At 38.0% G+C, this 17,134-nt stretch overlaps 1 protein-coding gene and 1 long non-coding RNA gene across 2 annotated transcripts in view; one reads left to right on the forward strand and one right to left on the reverse strand.

Annotated features, from left to right (window-relative positions):
• Window positions 1–17,134, forward strand: part of LOC117121045 (ATP-binding cassette sub-family A member 5-like) — a 45,629-nt gene that overhangs the window by 25,342 nt on the left and 3,153 nt on the right. Inside the window, exons 15-31 of the mRNA XM_033266141.1 lie at window positions 176–345; window positions 497–692; window positions 2,969–3,093; window positions 4,589–4,905; window positions 7,141–7,159; window positions 7,624–7,893; window positions 9,078–9,335; window positions 10,067–10,351; window positions 11,300–11,437; window positions 11,972–12,067; window positions 12,601–12,692; window positions 13,130–13,238; window positions 13,838–14,050; window positions 14,304–14,476; window positions 14,930–15,005; window positions 15,557–15,651; window positions 16,367–16,483. Of these exons, the coding sequence (XP_033122032.1) occupies window positions 176–345; window positions 497–692; window positions 2,969–3,093; window positions 4,589–4,905; window positions 7,141–7,159; window positions 7,624–7,893; window positions 9,078–9,335; window positions 10,067–10,351; window positions 11,300–11,437; window positions 11,972–12,067; window positions 12,601–12,692; window positions 13,130–13,238; window positions 13,838–14,050; window positions 14,304–14,476; window positions 14,930–15,005; window positions 15,557–15,651; window positions 16,367–16,483 (2,749 nt within the window). The remainder of the gene's footprint in view (window positions 1–175; window positions 346–496; window positions 693–2,968; window positions 3,094–4,588; window positions 4,906–7,140; window positions 7,160–7,623; window positions 7,894–9,077; window positions 9,336–10,066; window positions 10,352–11,299; window positions 11,438–11,971; window positions 12,068–12,600; window positions 12,693–13,129; window positions 13,239–13,837; window positions 14,051–14,303; window positions 14,477–14,929; window positions 15,006–15,556; window positions 15,652–16,366; window positions 16,484–17,134) is intronic.
• Window positions 1,836–2,962, reverse strand: LOC117121047. The gene is made up of 2 exons (XR_004447470.1): window positions 2,460–2,962; window positions 1,836–1,942 (listed from the first exon to the last, which is right to left on the reverse strand). It is a non-coding gene; the product is annotated as an uncharacterized LOC117121047 (long non-coding RNA).

Here is a 17,134-nt window from a genome sequence, read left to right on the forward strand (position 1 = left end):
CAAGTAGGGCCCTTCCGAGTAGGGCCCCTATGCTTTTACTGCGTAGTGTAAAAGGAGTAATTCTAGTATATTATTATTATGCTATATTTATATTAATATTATATAATATGTATATTGTGTTTATTTATATTGTTAATATATACATAATATATCTGTCATTATTGTCCATTCTCAGGCTTTGTCAATATTGACTTCAACATGGACGAAAGAGATACAGTCATTGAAGTACCAGAGGTGGTTCTAGATTCTTCTGCATTGGCAACTGATCCCATCAAGCCTAGCTTCAAGGCCCAGTTTAAGAGCCTTTTTAGGATCTTCGGTCTATTGGTTATAAGAAACCCTTCTGTAAGTTTATGGATTTTTCAGTGCGATTTGATTTTGACAATGAAGTTATCTTACCTTATAAGGCGAGGCCAAGGCTTATTCAAGTTTGCTATTCTCTAAAGTGTAAATTTAGTCAAAATTGTTATATCTCAATTTAATTTTTTGTTTTTAGACTTACGTTGTGCGATTCATTATGCCAAACATTTACATGGTAATTGGCGTTGTCATGGTGCTGGTGATTCCTACGAGTAACAACGATAGTCTGAATCCTCAAAAAATCCACCTCTCCAGAGATTTGTACTTACAAAACCTCTCAGGCTATCCCGAGACCAAGACCGAGCTACTCTACCAAAATTCCCTCCCAACAGGTAAGTTGTTTGAAAGTAGGATGAAGTGACAATGGAAAGTTGTATGTAACAGTCACAGTTTTAAAGTGAAAATCACAGTTTGAAATCAACAGTCACACTTGTTTAATGTAGTAACAGTTTAAAATGACTAACACAGTTTAAAATCAACAGTCAAAGTTTAAAGTAACAATCACAGTTTAATTTGACAGTCACAGTTTAAAGTTGACAATAACAATAACAAATGTGTCTGCCACAATAACATGTGTGTCTGCCACAATAACATGTGGGTCTGCCATAATAACTTGTGGGTCCACCACAGTAACATGTGTTTTTACCAAAATAACATGGTGTGTTTGCCACAATAAAATGCAGGTCACCACAATAACATGTGGGTCTGCCACAATAATATGTGGGTCTGCCACAATAATATGTGGGTCTGCCACAATAATAAAAGGTGGTCTGCCACAATAATATGTGGGTCTGCTACAATAACATATGTGGCAAAGACCAGCCAAACCCATCACGTGTCGCAAATCCTGTTTCAGAGATAATGACCAAAACATGCTGGAATGTCAGAATTTTTGAAATCTATTTTATTGCACTAAACTAACCTTTATATATCTACATCATATGCTATCTGTTATTTTCCCATTTTCAATGTTTAAACAACAATTTTTAATGATTTGGTGATGGTTTCTGCCTGAGAAATGCCCAAAATCATAACTTTGAAGGCTGATTTCTCAAATGTTAGTCTTTAAACAGCTGTATGTTTAAACTCGTAACTTCATAACAAAATATCAGATTTGAATGATTCTTTTACCATTTTATAGCTCTCATTTTAATGTTAATACCTTAAAATTGATTTTTGCGACGAGTGACTGGTTTGGCTTGTCTTTGTCACATATGGGTCTACCAATAAGCAAGTGTGTCTGCCATTATAATGTTGGCCTGCCAAATTATTACGTGTGTCTACCACTATAACGTGGGTGTGCCACAATAACCAGTGTTTCTGAAACTATAACATGGGTCTGCCACAATAACAAGTGTGGCTGCCACTGTAACGTGGGTGTGCCACAATAACCAGTGTTTCTGAAACTATAACATGGGTCTGCCACAATAACAAGTGTGGCTGCCACTGTAACGTGGGTGTGCCACAATGATAAGTGTTACGTCGGGCGTATTTTACTGACTCGATGATATTCGACAACAACACTTTTGCCTTTTGGTATATATTTATTAACTGTCATCAAGATCATCAAGACGTAAAATTACTGTAAAATAAGTAAAAACAATGATTAAATAATTAACTTTGGCAATAAGAAACCCACTGCACCTCGACAATACCAATGGTATCAGCCTATCCTATGACTTCATAAATATTCATTTGTGCAGTCAAGCGTGACGAGTCACAGGCGACGGTCTATCATCAAATGTTAACATGCGATGTATTACATAGGCTTATTGCTTATTATCAAACCGTCACTACATTACTAAATCTAACAATTGCTTAGACTTATGATTATAGCTCAATAATCAAACGGTGTTCTTCTATAATTATGACTGTATACAGCCGCAATAATATTATAAACAGGAACAACAAATATAAAGATAATATGTAGGCCTAAAGGCTACATGCATTAGTTAGACTGACTCCTTGCCTATTCATGTTGCAGCCTGTGGTCTAGCACAAAACAACGATGGAATGCTTCTCATTCCAAATCACTAATATTACTGTACTGTTCATATCTACAGTACAACTATATATTCCACAACAAATCATGTACATACCAGTCCCACAACAGCTAAATTAAGGCATAGTATAACGGTGTAATTCGACTTCCTAACTTCAAATGGACGCTCTCCATTAACAACATGTACTTGTACAGTATGGCGTCCCTAGTTTCCAACGCGCGACACTCGTTCTTTACCGCACTAAACTTTCGGGACTCTACCATTATACTACAAGGTATGTTATATATGTATGAACCAACAGAGGGCCTCCTATATGAATCTATATTCATCACAATAAGTGTGGCTGCCACTATAACGTGAGTCTGCCACAATGACAGGTGTGTCTGCCACTATAACGTGGGTCTGCCACAATAATGTGTGTTTGTCACAATAACATGTCAGTCTACAACAATAACATGAGGGTCTGCCCAATAACATGTGTATGTGCCACAATAACATGTGGGTCTACCACATTAACATGTGTGTCTGCCACAATAACACATTACTGTATTACTATATATTACTAATTGTTTGGGTATCTTCAAACATACAACAATCATTTTTAGGCCAAAATATCAGTTCACTGGTGTCGGAGTTTGATCGGTTGGACATCAAGAATGGAGAAATGAAAAACTTCAGCTCGTTGCTTTCGGATGCCCCTCACCACCAGGCTGTTAACGCCAAAAATTTGGTAATGTGTTTTATGTGTACTAAGCCTAAATTTGTTGAATTGTTATTTTGAATGTATTTGTTTCCGCACTGAATGTAATAATATGAGGCAAGAACACACATGACTGTTATGATGAACATATTTGTTTCTGCATGCAATGTAATAATACAGGCCAAGAACACACACGACTGTGATGATGAAAGTATTTGTTTCTGCATGCAATGTAATAATAGCGAGCTTTCGAAATGGGCAACGGAAGGAGCTGCGACGGGGAATTCAGTCAACCTGGAACGTCGTACTATGCACTTCCCGTCACAACATCAAAGCTGTTTCGATTTACAGGACGATGTTATGCAGGCGCCCCCAGTGAGCGCGTATTTATAAAACTCGCATTGCGCTAGTCAACACAACGCCAAATCCCTTAAAGTCCGTTGTCAAATCCACACAACGAACGACTTCCCCATGTATTCACATACGCAGTACTGTTTCACGCTCCACTGCCCGTCGTAGGACGCCACGTCGTCCAATTCGAAAGCTGCTTAATACGGACCAAGAACACACCTAACTGTGATGATGAATGTACTTGTCTCTTCACTGAATGTACTAACATATGCCCAGGGGCGGATTGCTATAAGCGGTCTTTAGATGGTCTTAATGGTTACCCGGCTATAATCGTGACGTAACTACTGGTCTATGATTATAGACCATTGCTATACCACTGTCTAACCAGTTAGCCGTCTTAACTTTTAAAGCCTACTCGGAGGAGGCTTAAAACGGTCTTAAATCATTTTCATCATGGCGTTCTGCTAATTAATTCAACAGTGCAATGGCAAGACCAAGGTCCTAGATCGTCAAAGTCGGAGAATCGAACGACGAATGGTCCGCACACTTTTCAGCATCTATAAAAATAGGTCTACGAAGTTTATTTACATTATTTCGATACATTTGCGTGCGTCGAGCACACATGACGTCGCCCTCAATCTTACGTTACCAGGGAGTGCTTGTTTGCGTTTCAATACTTGAAGCAGTCTTTGGGAAGACTGTTTTATAGCAATAGTCTTAGAGGAATGACTTTAGTAAGACCATCTAAGTGATAATTCCGGCTTCATTTGAGGAGTTAAGACTACCAGTTAAGACCGTTTTATAGCAATCCGCCCCAGGACACACACGACTGCATCATGAGCTTGAAAATTCTTGTTAGCTTTTTTTGGTAACTTATTGTTTACTATTATTCAGTTTGGACCGGTCATGATCTTCTTAGAAAGTCTTAATTGACATATAGGCACATCATAGCCATATATAGGCACATCATGACCATATATAGGCACATCATGACTATATATAGGCACATCATGACCATATATAGGCACATCATGACTATATGTGGGCATAACAAGAGTTTTTTGTCCAAAAAAAATTGATAATCTGGACAGAGCATTATCATTTTTTTTTATCACCCTATACATGTTATTATATTACATTGATGTAATTTTTTGGATTTTTTTTTTCATTTCAGAATAATTTTTCATTTGTAGCACACTACAATGATACAGCCATTCATTCCTTACCAATCCTCATAAACATTCTTATGAACTCTCTCTACGGCCTGTTGGACAGCAACCCTGGTAACATCAGCGTATCATCACAAGATTTCCCGTCAGTTGGCTCGGGTGATTATACATTTAATGGCGCTGTTTTACTGGCTTTGTTCTTTGCTGTCTCCCTTAATTTGATTCCGCCTTATTTTGCAGTCGATAAGGTCAAAGATCGTGAGGTTTGTTATTTCAATGTTACTATTATTTTAACTAATGATCCTTATTTACTGGATCTTAAGCTTTTTTAAGTACATGGCATTGTTTACGCAGTCACGCATTTAGTTTTCTGAGGTTTGACTCAGTATAAGGCCTGTCTCTTATACACATCTAACGTGAGTCTGCCACAATGACAGGTGTGTCTGCCACTATAACGTGAGTCTGCCACAATGACAGGTGTGTCTGCCACTATAACGTGAGTCTGCCACAATGACAGGTGTGTCTGCCACTATAACGTGAGTCTGCCACAATGACAGGTGTGTCTGCCACTATAACGTGAGTCTGCCACAATGACAGGTGTGTCTGCCACTATAACGTGAGTCTGCCACAATGACAGGTGTGTCTGCCACTATAACGTGAGTCTGCCACAATGACAGGTGTGTCTGCCACTATAACGTGAGTCTGCCACAATGACAGGTGTGTCTGCCACTATAACGTGAGTCTGCCACAATGACAGGTGTGTCTGCCACTATAACGTGAGTCTGCCACAATGACAGGTGTGTCTGCCACTATAACGTGAGTCTGCCACAATGACAGGTGTGTCTGCCACTATAACGTGAGTCTGCCACAATGACAGGTGTGTCTGCCACTATAACGTGAGTCTGCCACAATGACAGGTGTGTCTGCCACTATAACGTGAGTCTGCCACAATGACAGGTGTGTCTGCCACTATAACGTGAGTCTGCCACAATGACAGGTGTGTCTGCCACTATAACGTGAGTCTGCCACAATGACAGGTGTGTCTGCCACTATAACGTGAGTCTGCCACAATGACAGGTGTGTCTGCCACTATAACGTGAGTCTGCCACAATGACAGGTGTGTCTGCCACTATAACGTGAGTCTGCCACAATGACAGGTGTGTCTGCCACTATAACGTGAGTCTGCCACAATGACAGGTGTGTCTGCCACTATAACGTGAGTCTGCCACAATGACAGGTGTGTCTGCCACTATAACGTGAGTCTGCCACAATGACAGGTGTGTCTGCCACTATAACGTGAGTCTGCCACAATGACAGGTGTGTCTGCCACTATAACGTGAGTCTGCCACAATGACAGGTGTGTCTGCCACTATAACGTGAGTCTGCCACAATGACAGGTGTGTCTGCCACTATAACGTGAGTCTGCCACAATGACAGGTGTGTCTGCCACTATAACGTGAGTCTGCCACAATGACAGGTGTGTCTGCCACTATAACGTGAGTCTGCCACAATGACAGGTGTGTCTGCCACTATAACGTGAGTCTGCCACAATGACAGGTGTGTCTGCCACTATAACGTGAGTCTGCCACAATGACAGGTGTGTCTGCCACTATAACGTGAGTCTGCCACAATGACAGGTGTGTCTGCCACTATAACGTGAGTCTGCCACAATGACAGGTGTGTCTGCCACTATAACGTGAGTCTGCCACAATGACAGGTGTGTCTGCCACTATAACGTGAGTCTGCCACAATGACAGGTGTGTCTGCCACTATAACGTGAGTCTGCCACAATGACAGGTGTGTCTGCCACTATAACGTGAGTCTGCCACAATGACAGGTGTGTCTGCCACTATAACGTGAGTCTGCCACAATGACAGGTGTGTCTGCCACTATAACGTGAGTCTGCCACAATGACAGGTGTGTCTGCCACTATAACGTGAGTCTGCCACAATGACAGGTGTGTCTGCCACTATAACGTGAGTCTGCCACAATGACAGGTGTGTCTGCCACTATAACGTGAGTCTGCCACAATGACAGGTGTGTCTGCCACTATAACGTGAGTCTGCCACAATGACAGGTGTGTCTGCCACTATAACGTGAGTCTGCCACAATGACAGGTGTGTCTGCCACTATAACGTGAGTCTGCCACAATGACAGGTGTGTCTGCCACTATAACGTGAGTCTGCCACAATGACAGGTGTGTCTGCCACTATAACGTGAGTCTGCCACAATGACAGGTGTGTCTGCCACTATAACGTGAGTCTGCCACAATGACAGGTGTGTCTGCCACTATAACGTGAGTCTGCCACAATGACAGGTGTGTCTGCCACTATAACGTGAGTCTGCCACAATGACAGGTGTGTCTGCCACTATAACGTGAGTCTGCCACAATGACAGGTGTGTCTGCCACTATAACGTGAGTCTGCCACAATGACAGGTGTGTCTGCCACTATAACGTGAGTCTGCCACAATGACAGGTGTGTCTGCCACTATAACGTGAGTCTGCCACAATGACAGGTGTGTCTGCCACTATAACGTGAGTCTGCCACAATGACAGGTGTGTCTGCCACTATAACGTGAGTCTGCCACAATGACAGGTGTGTCTGCCACTATAACGTGAGTCTGCCACAATGACAGGTGTGTCTGCCACTATAACGTGAGTCTGCCACAATGACAGGTGTGTCTGCCACTATAACGTGAGTCTGCCACAATGACAGGTGTGTCTGCCACTATAACGTGAGTCTGCCACAATGACAGGTGTGTCTGCCACTATAACGTGAGTCTGCCACAATGACAGGTGTGTCTGCCACTATAACGTGAGTCTGCCACAATGACAGGTGTGTCTGCCACTATAACGTGAGTCTGCCACAATGACAGGTGTGTCTGCCACTATAACGTGAGTCTGCCACAATGACAGGTGTGTCTGCCACTATAACGTGAGTCTGCCACAATGACAGGTGTGTCTGCCACTATAACGTGGGTCTGCCACAATAATGTGTGTTTGTCACAATAACATGTCAGTCTACAACAATAACATGAGGGTCTGCCCAATAACATGTGTATGTGCCACAATAACATGTGGGTCTACCACATTAACATGTGTGTCTGCCACAATAACACATTACTGTATTACTATATATTACTAATTGTTTGGGTATCTTCAAACATACAACAATCATTTTTAGGCCAAAATATCAGTTCACTGGTGTCGGAGTTTGATCGGTTGGACATCAAGAATGGAGAAATGAAAAACTTCAGCTCGTTGCTTTCGGATGCCCCTCATCACCAGGCTGTTAACGCCAAAAATTTGGTAATGTGTTTTATGTGTACTAAGCCTAAAGTTGTTGAATTGTTATTTTGAACGTATTTGTTTCCGCACTGAATGTAATAATATGAGGCAAGAACACACATGACTGATGAACATATTTGTTTCTGCATGCAATGTAATAATACAGGCCAAGAACACACCCAACTGTGATGATGAATGTACTTGTCTCTTCACTGAATGTACTAATATATGCCCAGGGGCGGATTGCTATAAGCGGTCTTTAGACGGTCTTAACGGTTACTCGGCTGTAATCGTGATGTAACTACTGGTATATGATTATAGACCATTGCTATACCGCTGTCTAACCAGTTAGCCGCCTTAAATTTTAAAGCCTACTCGGAGGAGGCTTAAAACGTTCTTAAATCATTTTCATCATGGCGTTCTGCTAATTAATTCAACAGTGGAATGGCAAGACCAAGGTCCTAGATCGTTATAGTCGGAGAATCGAACGACGCATGCTCCGCACACTTTTCAGCATCTATAAAAATAGGTCTACGAAGTTTATTTACGTTATTTCGATACATTTGCGTGCATCGAGCACGCATGACGTCGCCCTCAATCTTACGTTACCAGGGAGTGCTTGTTCAATACTTGAAGCAGTCTTAGGGAAGACTGTTTTATAGCAATAGTCTTAGAGGAATGGCTTTAGAAAGACCATCTAAGTGATAATTCTGGCTTCATTTGAGGAGTTAAGACTACCAGTTAAGACCGTTTTATAGCAATCCGCCCCAGGACACACACGACTGCATCATGAGCTTGAAAATTCTTGTTAGCTTTTTTTGGTAACTTATTGTTTACTATTATTCTATTATACTATTATAATTATATACTATTATTATTATTATTTGGACCGGTCATGATGTTCTTAGAAAGTCTTAATTGCCATATAGGCACATCATGACCATATATAGGAACATCATGACCATATATAGGCACATCATGACCATATATAGGCACACCATGACCATATATAGGCACATCATGACTATATATAGGCACATCATGACCATATATAGGCACATCATGACTATATATGGGCATAACAAGAGTTTTTTGTCAAAAAAAAATTGATAGTCTGGACAGAGCATTATCATTTTTTTTATCACCCTATACATGTTATTATATTACATTGATGTAATTTTTTGGATTTTTTTTTTTCATTTCAGAATAATTTTTCATTTGTAGCACACTACAACGATACAGCCATTCATTCCTTACCAATCCTCATAAACATTCTTATGAACTCTCTCTACGGCCTGTTGGACAGCAACCCCGGTAACATCAGTGTATCATCACAAGATTTCCCGTCAGTTGGCTCGGGTGATTATACATTTAATGGCGCTGTTTTACTGGCTTTGTTCTTTGCTATCTCCCTTAATTTGATTCCGCCTTATTTTGCAGTCGATAAGGTCAAAGATCGTGAGGTTTGTTATTTCAATGTTACTATTATTTTAACTAATGATCCTTATTTACTGGATCTTAAGCTTTTTTAAGTACATGGCATTGTTTACGCAGTCACGCATTTAGTTTCCTGAGGTTTGACTCGGTATAAGTCCATACAAAAAAATAATTAGTTGATCATCCCCTCCCTACAAAAAGCAATCACCCGACCATAAAGTACGAAAATATCTGCCTGTGATTTTCGTGAAATTGTTTTATTTTCATTTGTTTGTTCATACAGGGAGTTGTTAGAGTGTATAAATTCCACCTGATCAAACACTATGCTGGAAGATCCTTCATGCTTGAATGATTAACAATTTTTTTTTTTTTGACATAGCCTAATTGAATCAACAGTTTTCTTCTTTTAATGGTCATGAATAATTGTTTTATTTTATCAAAACTAATTCTGATGTTTAACACACTAGAGGGTAAGCGTGCGAAGCAAACGCACTATCTAGTTATTGTAATTACTATACTTATTTGTTACTGTTTCATTTTTTCATTATATTGTTTGCTATTTTTATTATGATATGTTACCATCATTTTATTGTTACTGTTATAATTATTTTTATAAGTATTATTATAACCTTTCATTGTTATTTTTATTGTCATATGATAATAATTTTGTACTGTATATATCATAAATGAAATCATCATCTGCATTTATTATTTGAATACTATGAAGTCATAATGGTTATTAATTTTAAATTGATAGTTGAAGACAAGAGCTCAGCTACGAGTGTCTGGCGTAACAATGCAGACGTACTGGGTAACATGGCTGGCAATTGATGTTGCGTTCTACGCACTTGCCTGTCTTATTGGTATCATCGTAATTCTAGCTTTCCAAGTCGACGCCTTTATGAATGCAGGCGCTATGATTACGTTTCTGTTGTTGCTCATTACATATTTACCGGTGTCTACAATATTTGCGTACTGTGTGTCGTTCATGTTTGACAGTTTTGAATCGTGTCAAGCAGTCTTGCCGTCATTTTATTCATTAGTAAGTCTAAGCTAAAAATGTTTTATTTATATGATTGCGTAATAATATTCAATATTCAGTATAGTTTTGTTATATTAAACGTAAAATTTACATAGAAATAACATTTCAGGGTTAGCTATGAATAGAACCCTAGTAATTTTATAATATTAAGGAGCCAATTTCATTTAAAATATTTTTTAGACTTTATGTTGTCGAATGTGTCTTTGTGTAATTGTAATAATTATAATTATGATGCAGAAAACTAATAATGATAATTATAATGATGTACTTATAATTATTATACAATAATAGGCACAAAAAATATCCCCCCCCCCCAACAAAAAAAAAAGCTTGCGCTTTCCCAGGCAGGTGATTTAGTGTGATGATTCACAAGAGCAGTATTTATCACAAGTAATAGAAATGCTGTTTTGGTGCCATGTATTCTACAGGACGTGTGTTTGTGACTTTTGACCTTTACACTCTGTGCCCACTATCAAATTTGCTTTGACAAAAAGCTGTTCTATACCTATATATAGGCATGATGTGCCCATATATAGTCTTATTGTACCTATATATGGTCATGATGTGATGCCATAATGATCATATTTAAAACACGTCACATGTTTTTGTCAAAAAAGAATTTGATGGTTTTGGACAGAGCTACAGTTTTTATATGATTTGTGAGAAATCAGTAATTTAATAATACTCCAGTGTTGATACAAATAACAAAACATGATACAAAACAACTAAGCATGTTAGCATGTAGGTCACTACCCTCGATAGGCGTCGTGATGTACAGTATATTCAAAATAGATTTGCTCTAATATACGCCACAGTGATTATTGTGATTATTCGAGAGTGGCTATAGCAAAAAAAAAAAACATGTTAGGTGAGAGAGAGAGAGAGAGAGAGAGAGAGACGTTTACTGGAACTATTATATCATACCACTACATTATTTTAATATTGTAGGTTCCAACTGTTATAGCAGTTCCTGTAATTGTCCTAGATTTGACGGGTACAACAGGAGCAGCTGCTGCTATTCATTTGGTGTTTGCGTTGCTTTTCCCGCCCTACGCAATTTATGGCGGAATTTATTATATTGTGAAGGTAAGCTAGTTTCCTTTGAAGAGCACAAATTTTATAGTGTAGGACTCACCATGTAGATACATTTTAGAAGATAAACTCTCAAGTAAAGTCTAGAAAACCCTCAAAGTTAAATTAAAATGTTGATTTGCATATGTGATCTAGATTAGGCTTTCAACTTAGTTGACAGCCAAGCCTTTTTTCACTAGTTTCATTTCATGCGCCAGGGCATAAAGGGCGCCACCATAATGAAAATGATTCCCATAAACTGTATTGAAACATGAACATATGGTATTTATTGTTAGACCATTACTACTTCCCTGAACCTCTAGGGAAAGAGTTCACGTTCTGGCGACCACTCCACAATATTAATATGTTTTGACAGGTGTGGATATGAATTCACTTGTTGGCTCCTTTTGTCAACTCCAACAACGCCAGCAAGGTTTTTCAAGTCCCCTTATATGAAGCACTTCATAGTAAAATGGTCTTTAGCAAAAAATTGTAATTCTGGTTATTTAATACATTGTTTGAAAGTAGATGTTTTGATTTTTTCTTTAGATTTACGAGTGGGAACTTCTTTTTTCAAGAGCAGATGACATTAAAGCAGGGGATTACTTCAAGTTTGATGCATACATTATCCCTACTATATTAATTGTAAGCAAATATTATTTAGTTTCTGTGTATTTTTTTCCCTCTTCAATTGTACCATTCATAGAGGATCTTTTATTGTCGGATTTGCCAAAAGAGTTACCTGTCAGATTTGCCAAATGTGTTACCATCTGAAAAAGTCTACAACATGTATTTTTTTTAGTAAAAAAGCTTGGGTTCTATCCAATAGCTACACGGTTTCGCCGACAGCTTTTGGTGATCCTGATTGGTCGGTCGTATCGGAAAGCCTTCCTGATTGCGTCGGGAACTGCTACGCAGTACAACGATTGCACTGAAACACTCAGTGTAGCAATTTTAAGGAAACAACCCTTTATGGCTATAAAATATCAACCTCCTCTTTCAAACATACTGTTTGTACACTTACGAAAATGTTGTGAATTAATAATATAATATATATAAATTTGTGTTTTAGAAGACCATTTATTAATCCAGAATTCCTGGTAACATCAGTTTTTTAACAGTACATCTTCAAAATGTATATGAACTGACACAATATTTCGTCCTTTTTCTGGCCACAGCTCTTGGTGGACTTGGTCTATATGTACTTTTTCCTCCGTTGGTGTGAGATAATGAAAACCGGAGGAGACTGGAAGGATGCCTTTTATTGTGGGTAAGTTTAATTTTATCCTATCTGTGATGTAAATATTCATTTAAATCATGAAAATAATATTGAGTATGACTACAATAATGCTTGATTGGTGTTTGCTTTCACTTCACAGGTCAACTGATATTAAGTACAGCAAGATCAATGATGATGCTGTCTCTTATACACATCTAGATGTGTATAAGAGACAGATATATGGTCATGATGTGATGCCATTGACCATACTTAGGGATGCCATATGTTTTTGTCAAATGAAATTTGATAGACTGGACAGGGCTTTAGCATTTATTACAACTAATTGAAAGTTATATTTTGACAAATTGTTGGTTAATGTCTCTTGTCATATTTTGGTATAAAATCTGTCTCTTATACACATCTAGATGTGTATAAGAGACAGGTATGACTACAATAATGCTTGATTGGTGTTTGCTTTCACTTCACAGGTCAACTGATATTAAGTACAGCAAGATCAATGATGATGTGATAGAAGATGAAGATGAGGATATTGTTGAAGAGAGGAAACGGGTAAAAGATATTCTCATGAACAACAAGGTAATTTTAATTTATTATTAACTACTTGGAAATAGCAACATACAAATTTAAACACCTTATTTCACTTTTATTGAAATCATTCAGATATAGAGGTGTCTGAATGATATAAGCGCACTGCCCCTCGGCCTTCCAAACTGATTCTAGTTTTGTGTTAAAAGTTAAGCTTTAGTCAAAATAATAATTCACAAATCTCTTCTGTCCATATAAAATTCTATGTGACAAATCAGTGATTTGTCCATATATGGGCATGATGATTTCTTATTACAACTATATATTAACAGAACACATGATTTCAGTGATGTATCTAGGGAAGGGCATGGGTGCATGCCCCCCTCCCCCAGAACAGTTCAAGCCCCCGGTCCCCCATTGAAAATGTTTGAAGCTAAAAAAACATGTTCAAGTAGATAAAAATCGTATATCACTTTATTTTGTGAGCCAGCACCCTCTCAATCATCAAGCCCCCTAACTTAACCTTTGTGCCCCTTCAGCCCCCATCCCCTACTTCAAGTCTCCTAGATACTCCACTGCTTGATTTAAATATAAATTTGATTGTGTGGAGCTTAAGCAGGTACTTAAAAAAATTATCTTATTACTTAAAGCCGTCTGCCTTGGTGGTCAGTGATCTACGACGAGAGTTCAACTTGAGGAAAGACAAGAAGACCAAGGCTGAAGGTAAGGTGAAGGTAGCTGTGAGAAATGTCTCGCTAGCTGTAATTCCTGGTGAAGTCCTTGGCCTTCTTGGTCCAAACGGTGCAGGAAAGACCAGTACAATGAATGTAGTCACTGCAGATATTGAACCAACCAAAGGACAGGTAATTTTCACATTCTAAAGCATTTTTCCAGGCTAAAAAAAAGAATTATTTGATAAAAACATGTGATATGCCTAAATATGTTCATGAGGGCATCATGACCATATTTAGGCACATCATGACTATATATGGGCATACAACAGTTTTTTTGTCAAATAAAAGGTGGACGTTGTCTTTAATTGGAGGGGGTCTTTAATTAGATGGAGACCTGTATTTATAACACATGACGTAAACTGTTAATCTGTATTGTTCGCAGGTGAGAGTTGGTGTGAATGACATTGCTTCGTCTCTGAGTGAGGCTTACCAGACCATGGGCTACTGCCCTCAGGTTGATCCTCTGTGGCCTGACTTGACGGTTCGAGAACATTTGCAGGCCTATGGCGCCATCAAAGGACTCTCAAAGGAAGATGCTGCTAAAATTGGAAACCAGTAAGTTAACTAAATCTACAGTAAAATTTTGAAAAAGATCAGGATTTATTTATTTATTTATTTTTTTTTTTTTATTTAGCACCTTTCTTTGCAGATACTAAAGCACTTCTTTCCCAGGTCATTGGGTCCACTTGCTTAAGTGTTACTTAACCCCACCAAGTACCCATTTATACTCCTGGGGTGAAGAGAAGCAAGGCAGACAAAGTGCCTTGCTCACAGACACAAGCAAAAAAAAAAATAATCATTGTCAAAACAATAGCCATTATTCGGCAGGAAAGTTTTTTGTTGGAATGTGTAGGTACAGTAAATTGAAGTTTTATTTTTTGGGCCTGACTTCGCATCTCAGTAAGCTTCCGAGAAGACTCATTATAGGCCTGTTTGCCTACTAGGGGATGGAGTCCATCTTTTTTTAAATTCGCACTTAATGATAATACTGTACCTCATTTGTTTCAGCTACATGGAGGGCCTGAAGATTAGTGAACACGCCGACAAGAAGATTAAAGAAATTTCTGGAGGTACAAAAAGAAAGGTGAGGAAAACAAAGATAATGTAAAAGACAACATATTTTTAATACAGATTGCAGTATATTAGCATATGTACAATGAAGACCGAGGAATGTATTTTACCATCCACCATTTTTTGGCACTATGTATATATAGTCATATGTCCGAAGGATTACCAATAACAACATAATTACTGTCCATTAGATAGGTGGCAAACCCTTTACATTACACACATATACACATGATTGCGCTCTACATAAACTTAGTCTCATAACTAGGCTTATGGAGTGGAGTTGTTTTGCTGTGAGTAAAAATCCTGGAATCTTACATGATTTGAACCCAGGACCCTGGGACTTGAATGTGATCATCTTAGCTACCGAGCTATTCAACTGCACTTAACACCAACTCCACATACAGTAGGTTTATATATAAGTTATTTGAAGTTCAACAAACTGCAGTTATTTTATTACAACTAATTGAAAGTTATATTTTGACAAATTGTTGGTTAATGTCTCTTGTCATATTTTGGTATAAAATTGTGTATATTCTAATGTCAAATATTTACATGTTTTTCTAGCTTTGTTTTGCACTGAGTATGCTGGGCAATCCAGAGATTATTCTAATGGATGAACCCTCTACTGGTATGGATCCTGCTTCCAAAAGATTCTTATGGTATGAACAACAATTTATGTTTATTACATACCAAGAAAAATAGCAACTGCAAGTTGATGATTTTTTGGAAAAACTTTAGTGATTGGTGTAGAAATGCATTTAAAACAGAGTACCTAAAACAAAATACATGCAATAGTATACACCACAGGTGGGCAAAGTGTGGCCCGACAGTGATTTTTTTTTGGCCCGCGAAAATAAAAACCCTATGTGTGCGGCCCGCCAAGCAATATTGGCTAGAAAACATCTTATTTTTTACAGCCCGAACCTAATTATATGTAAAATGTAACATTAAACTGAGAATAAAGTGGTGTAAATGCAGTGCTTTCAGGTTTTTGGAAGCGCAATGGAAACATCAAAGTTTGGGTACGGCCCTCTGTGTTAAGTCCAAAATTCACTTTGGCCCTCCGACTGATTTTTATGCTGACCACTGGTATACACAAATTGGAGGGGCTCTTTATTAAAATTGAAGTAGAAAGTTAAAAAATGAATTCAATAGAAATGTTATCTCTGAATTACTGCTAATGTTTTTCTTTATCGCCTCACTTAATTTTGAGTATATTTCTCGCACGATTAAAATCGTAACGGTACCATTACGATTTTAAGATGCATTTTTATACTATACACTGGTTGCCAATGTAAGATTTTGGACATAACTCTACACCGATACTGCTACTTTCTTTTGATTTTGACATGAATCTTTCGTTCATTTTCGTAGGAATACTATCATTGCGTGTTTCAAAGATACTCGCGGCGGTGTGTTAACAACTCACTCCATGGAGGAAGCCGATGCCGTGTGTTCCAGAGTTGGAATCATGGTTACAGGGCAACTAAAGTAGGTTGGAAAATTATTAAATAGTTCTCAGGATTTGTGAGTTTTAACTGGTTAGCTGATTTAAAAAAAATTAACCTGTATTATGTGTGGCAAATGGCCTCGAAATGTGAAAAAAATATATATATATAACGTTGATGATTATTTTCATAACTGCTATTCAGATTGACATATAATTTGCATATGCAGGGGTCCCAGGTTGGAAGAAGCCATTTCCAGGAGATCTATTTAAATGAGCTTTCTTAAACACATCTAATTCTATTTTACTGTGCATTGTAATACTAATTAGCACTGACTTCCAGAAGACAGTGTATAATAATAAGCAATTAGTAGAGCTCCACATAGTATACTATAGGAAAATTATTATACGAAGGTTAGATTTAATGCTTGAAAAAAGGAAATTTTTGAATGCATTAAATCTAACCTAAGTATAATAATTATCTGCTAGTGTACAATGCAAACAGGCTATTCATTGCTTAGCCATAAACTAGACACATTTTTAAGTGTTATCTTTACTCTTAAATCATTACTGTGTCTTGATATTTGAGGCATGTTATTCTAAACCAGCATACTGTCCCTATATGTTAACTTAGTAATCGACATAAGAATGTAGCAGTAATGTATTGTATACTGTAATACTCTTACATACAGTAC

Source organism: Anneissia japonica, unplaced genomic scaffold (genome assembly GCF_011630105.1).
Source record: "Anneissia japonica isolate Jap-2015-1 unplaced genomic scaffold, ASM1163010v1 scaffold287574_len47403_cov131, whole genome shotgun sequence".
Lineage (NCBI taxonomy): Eukaryota > Metazoa > Echinodermata > Crinoidea > Comatulida > Comatulidae > Anneissia > Anneissia japonica.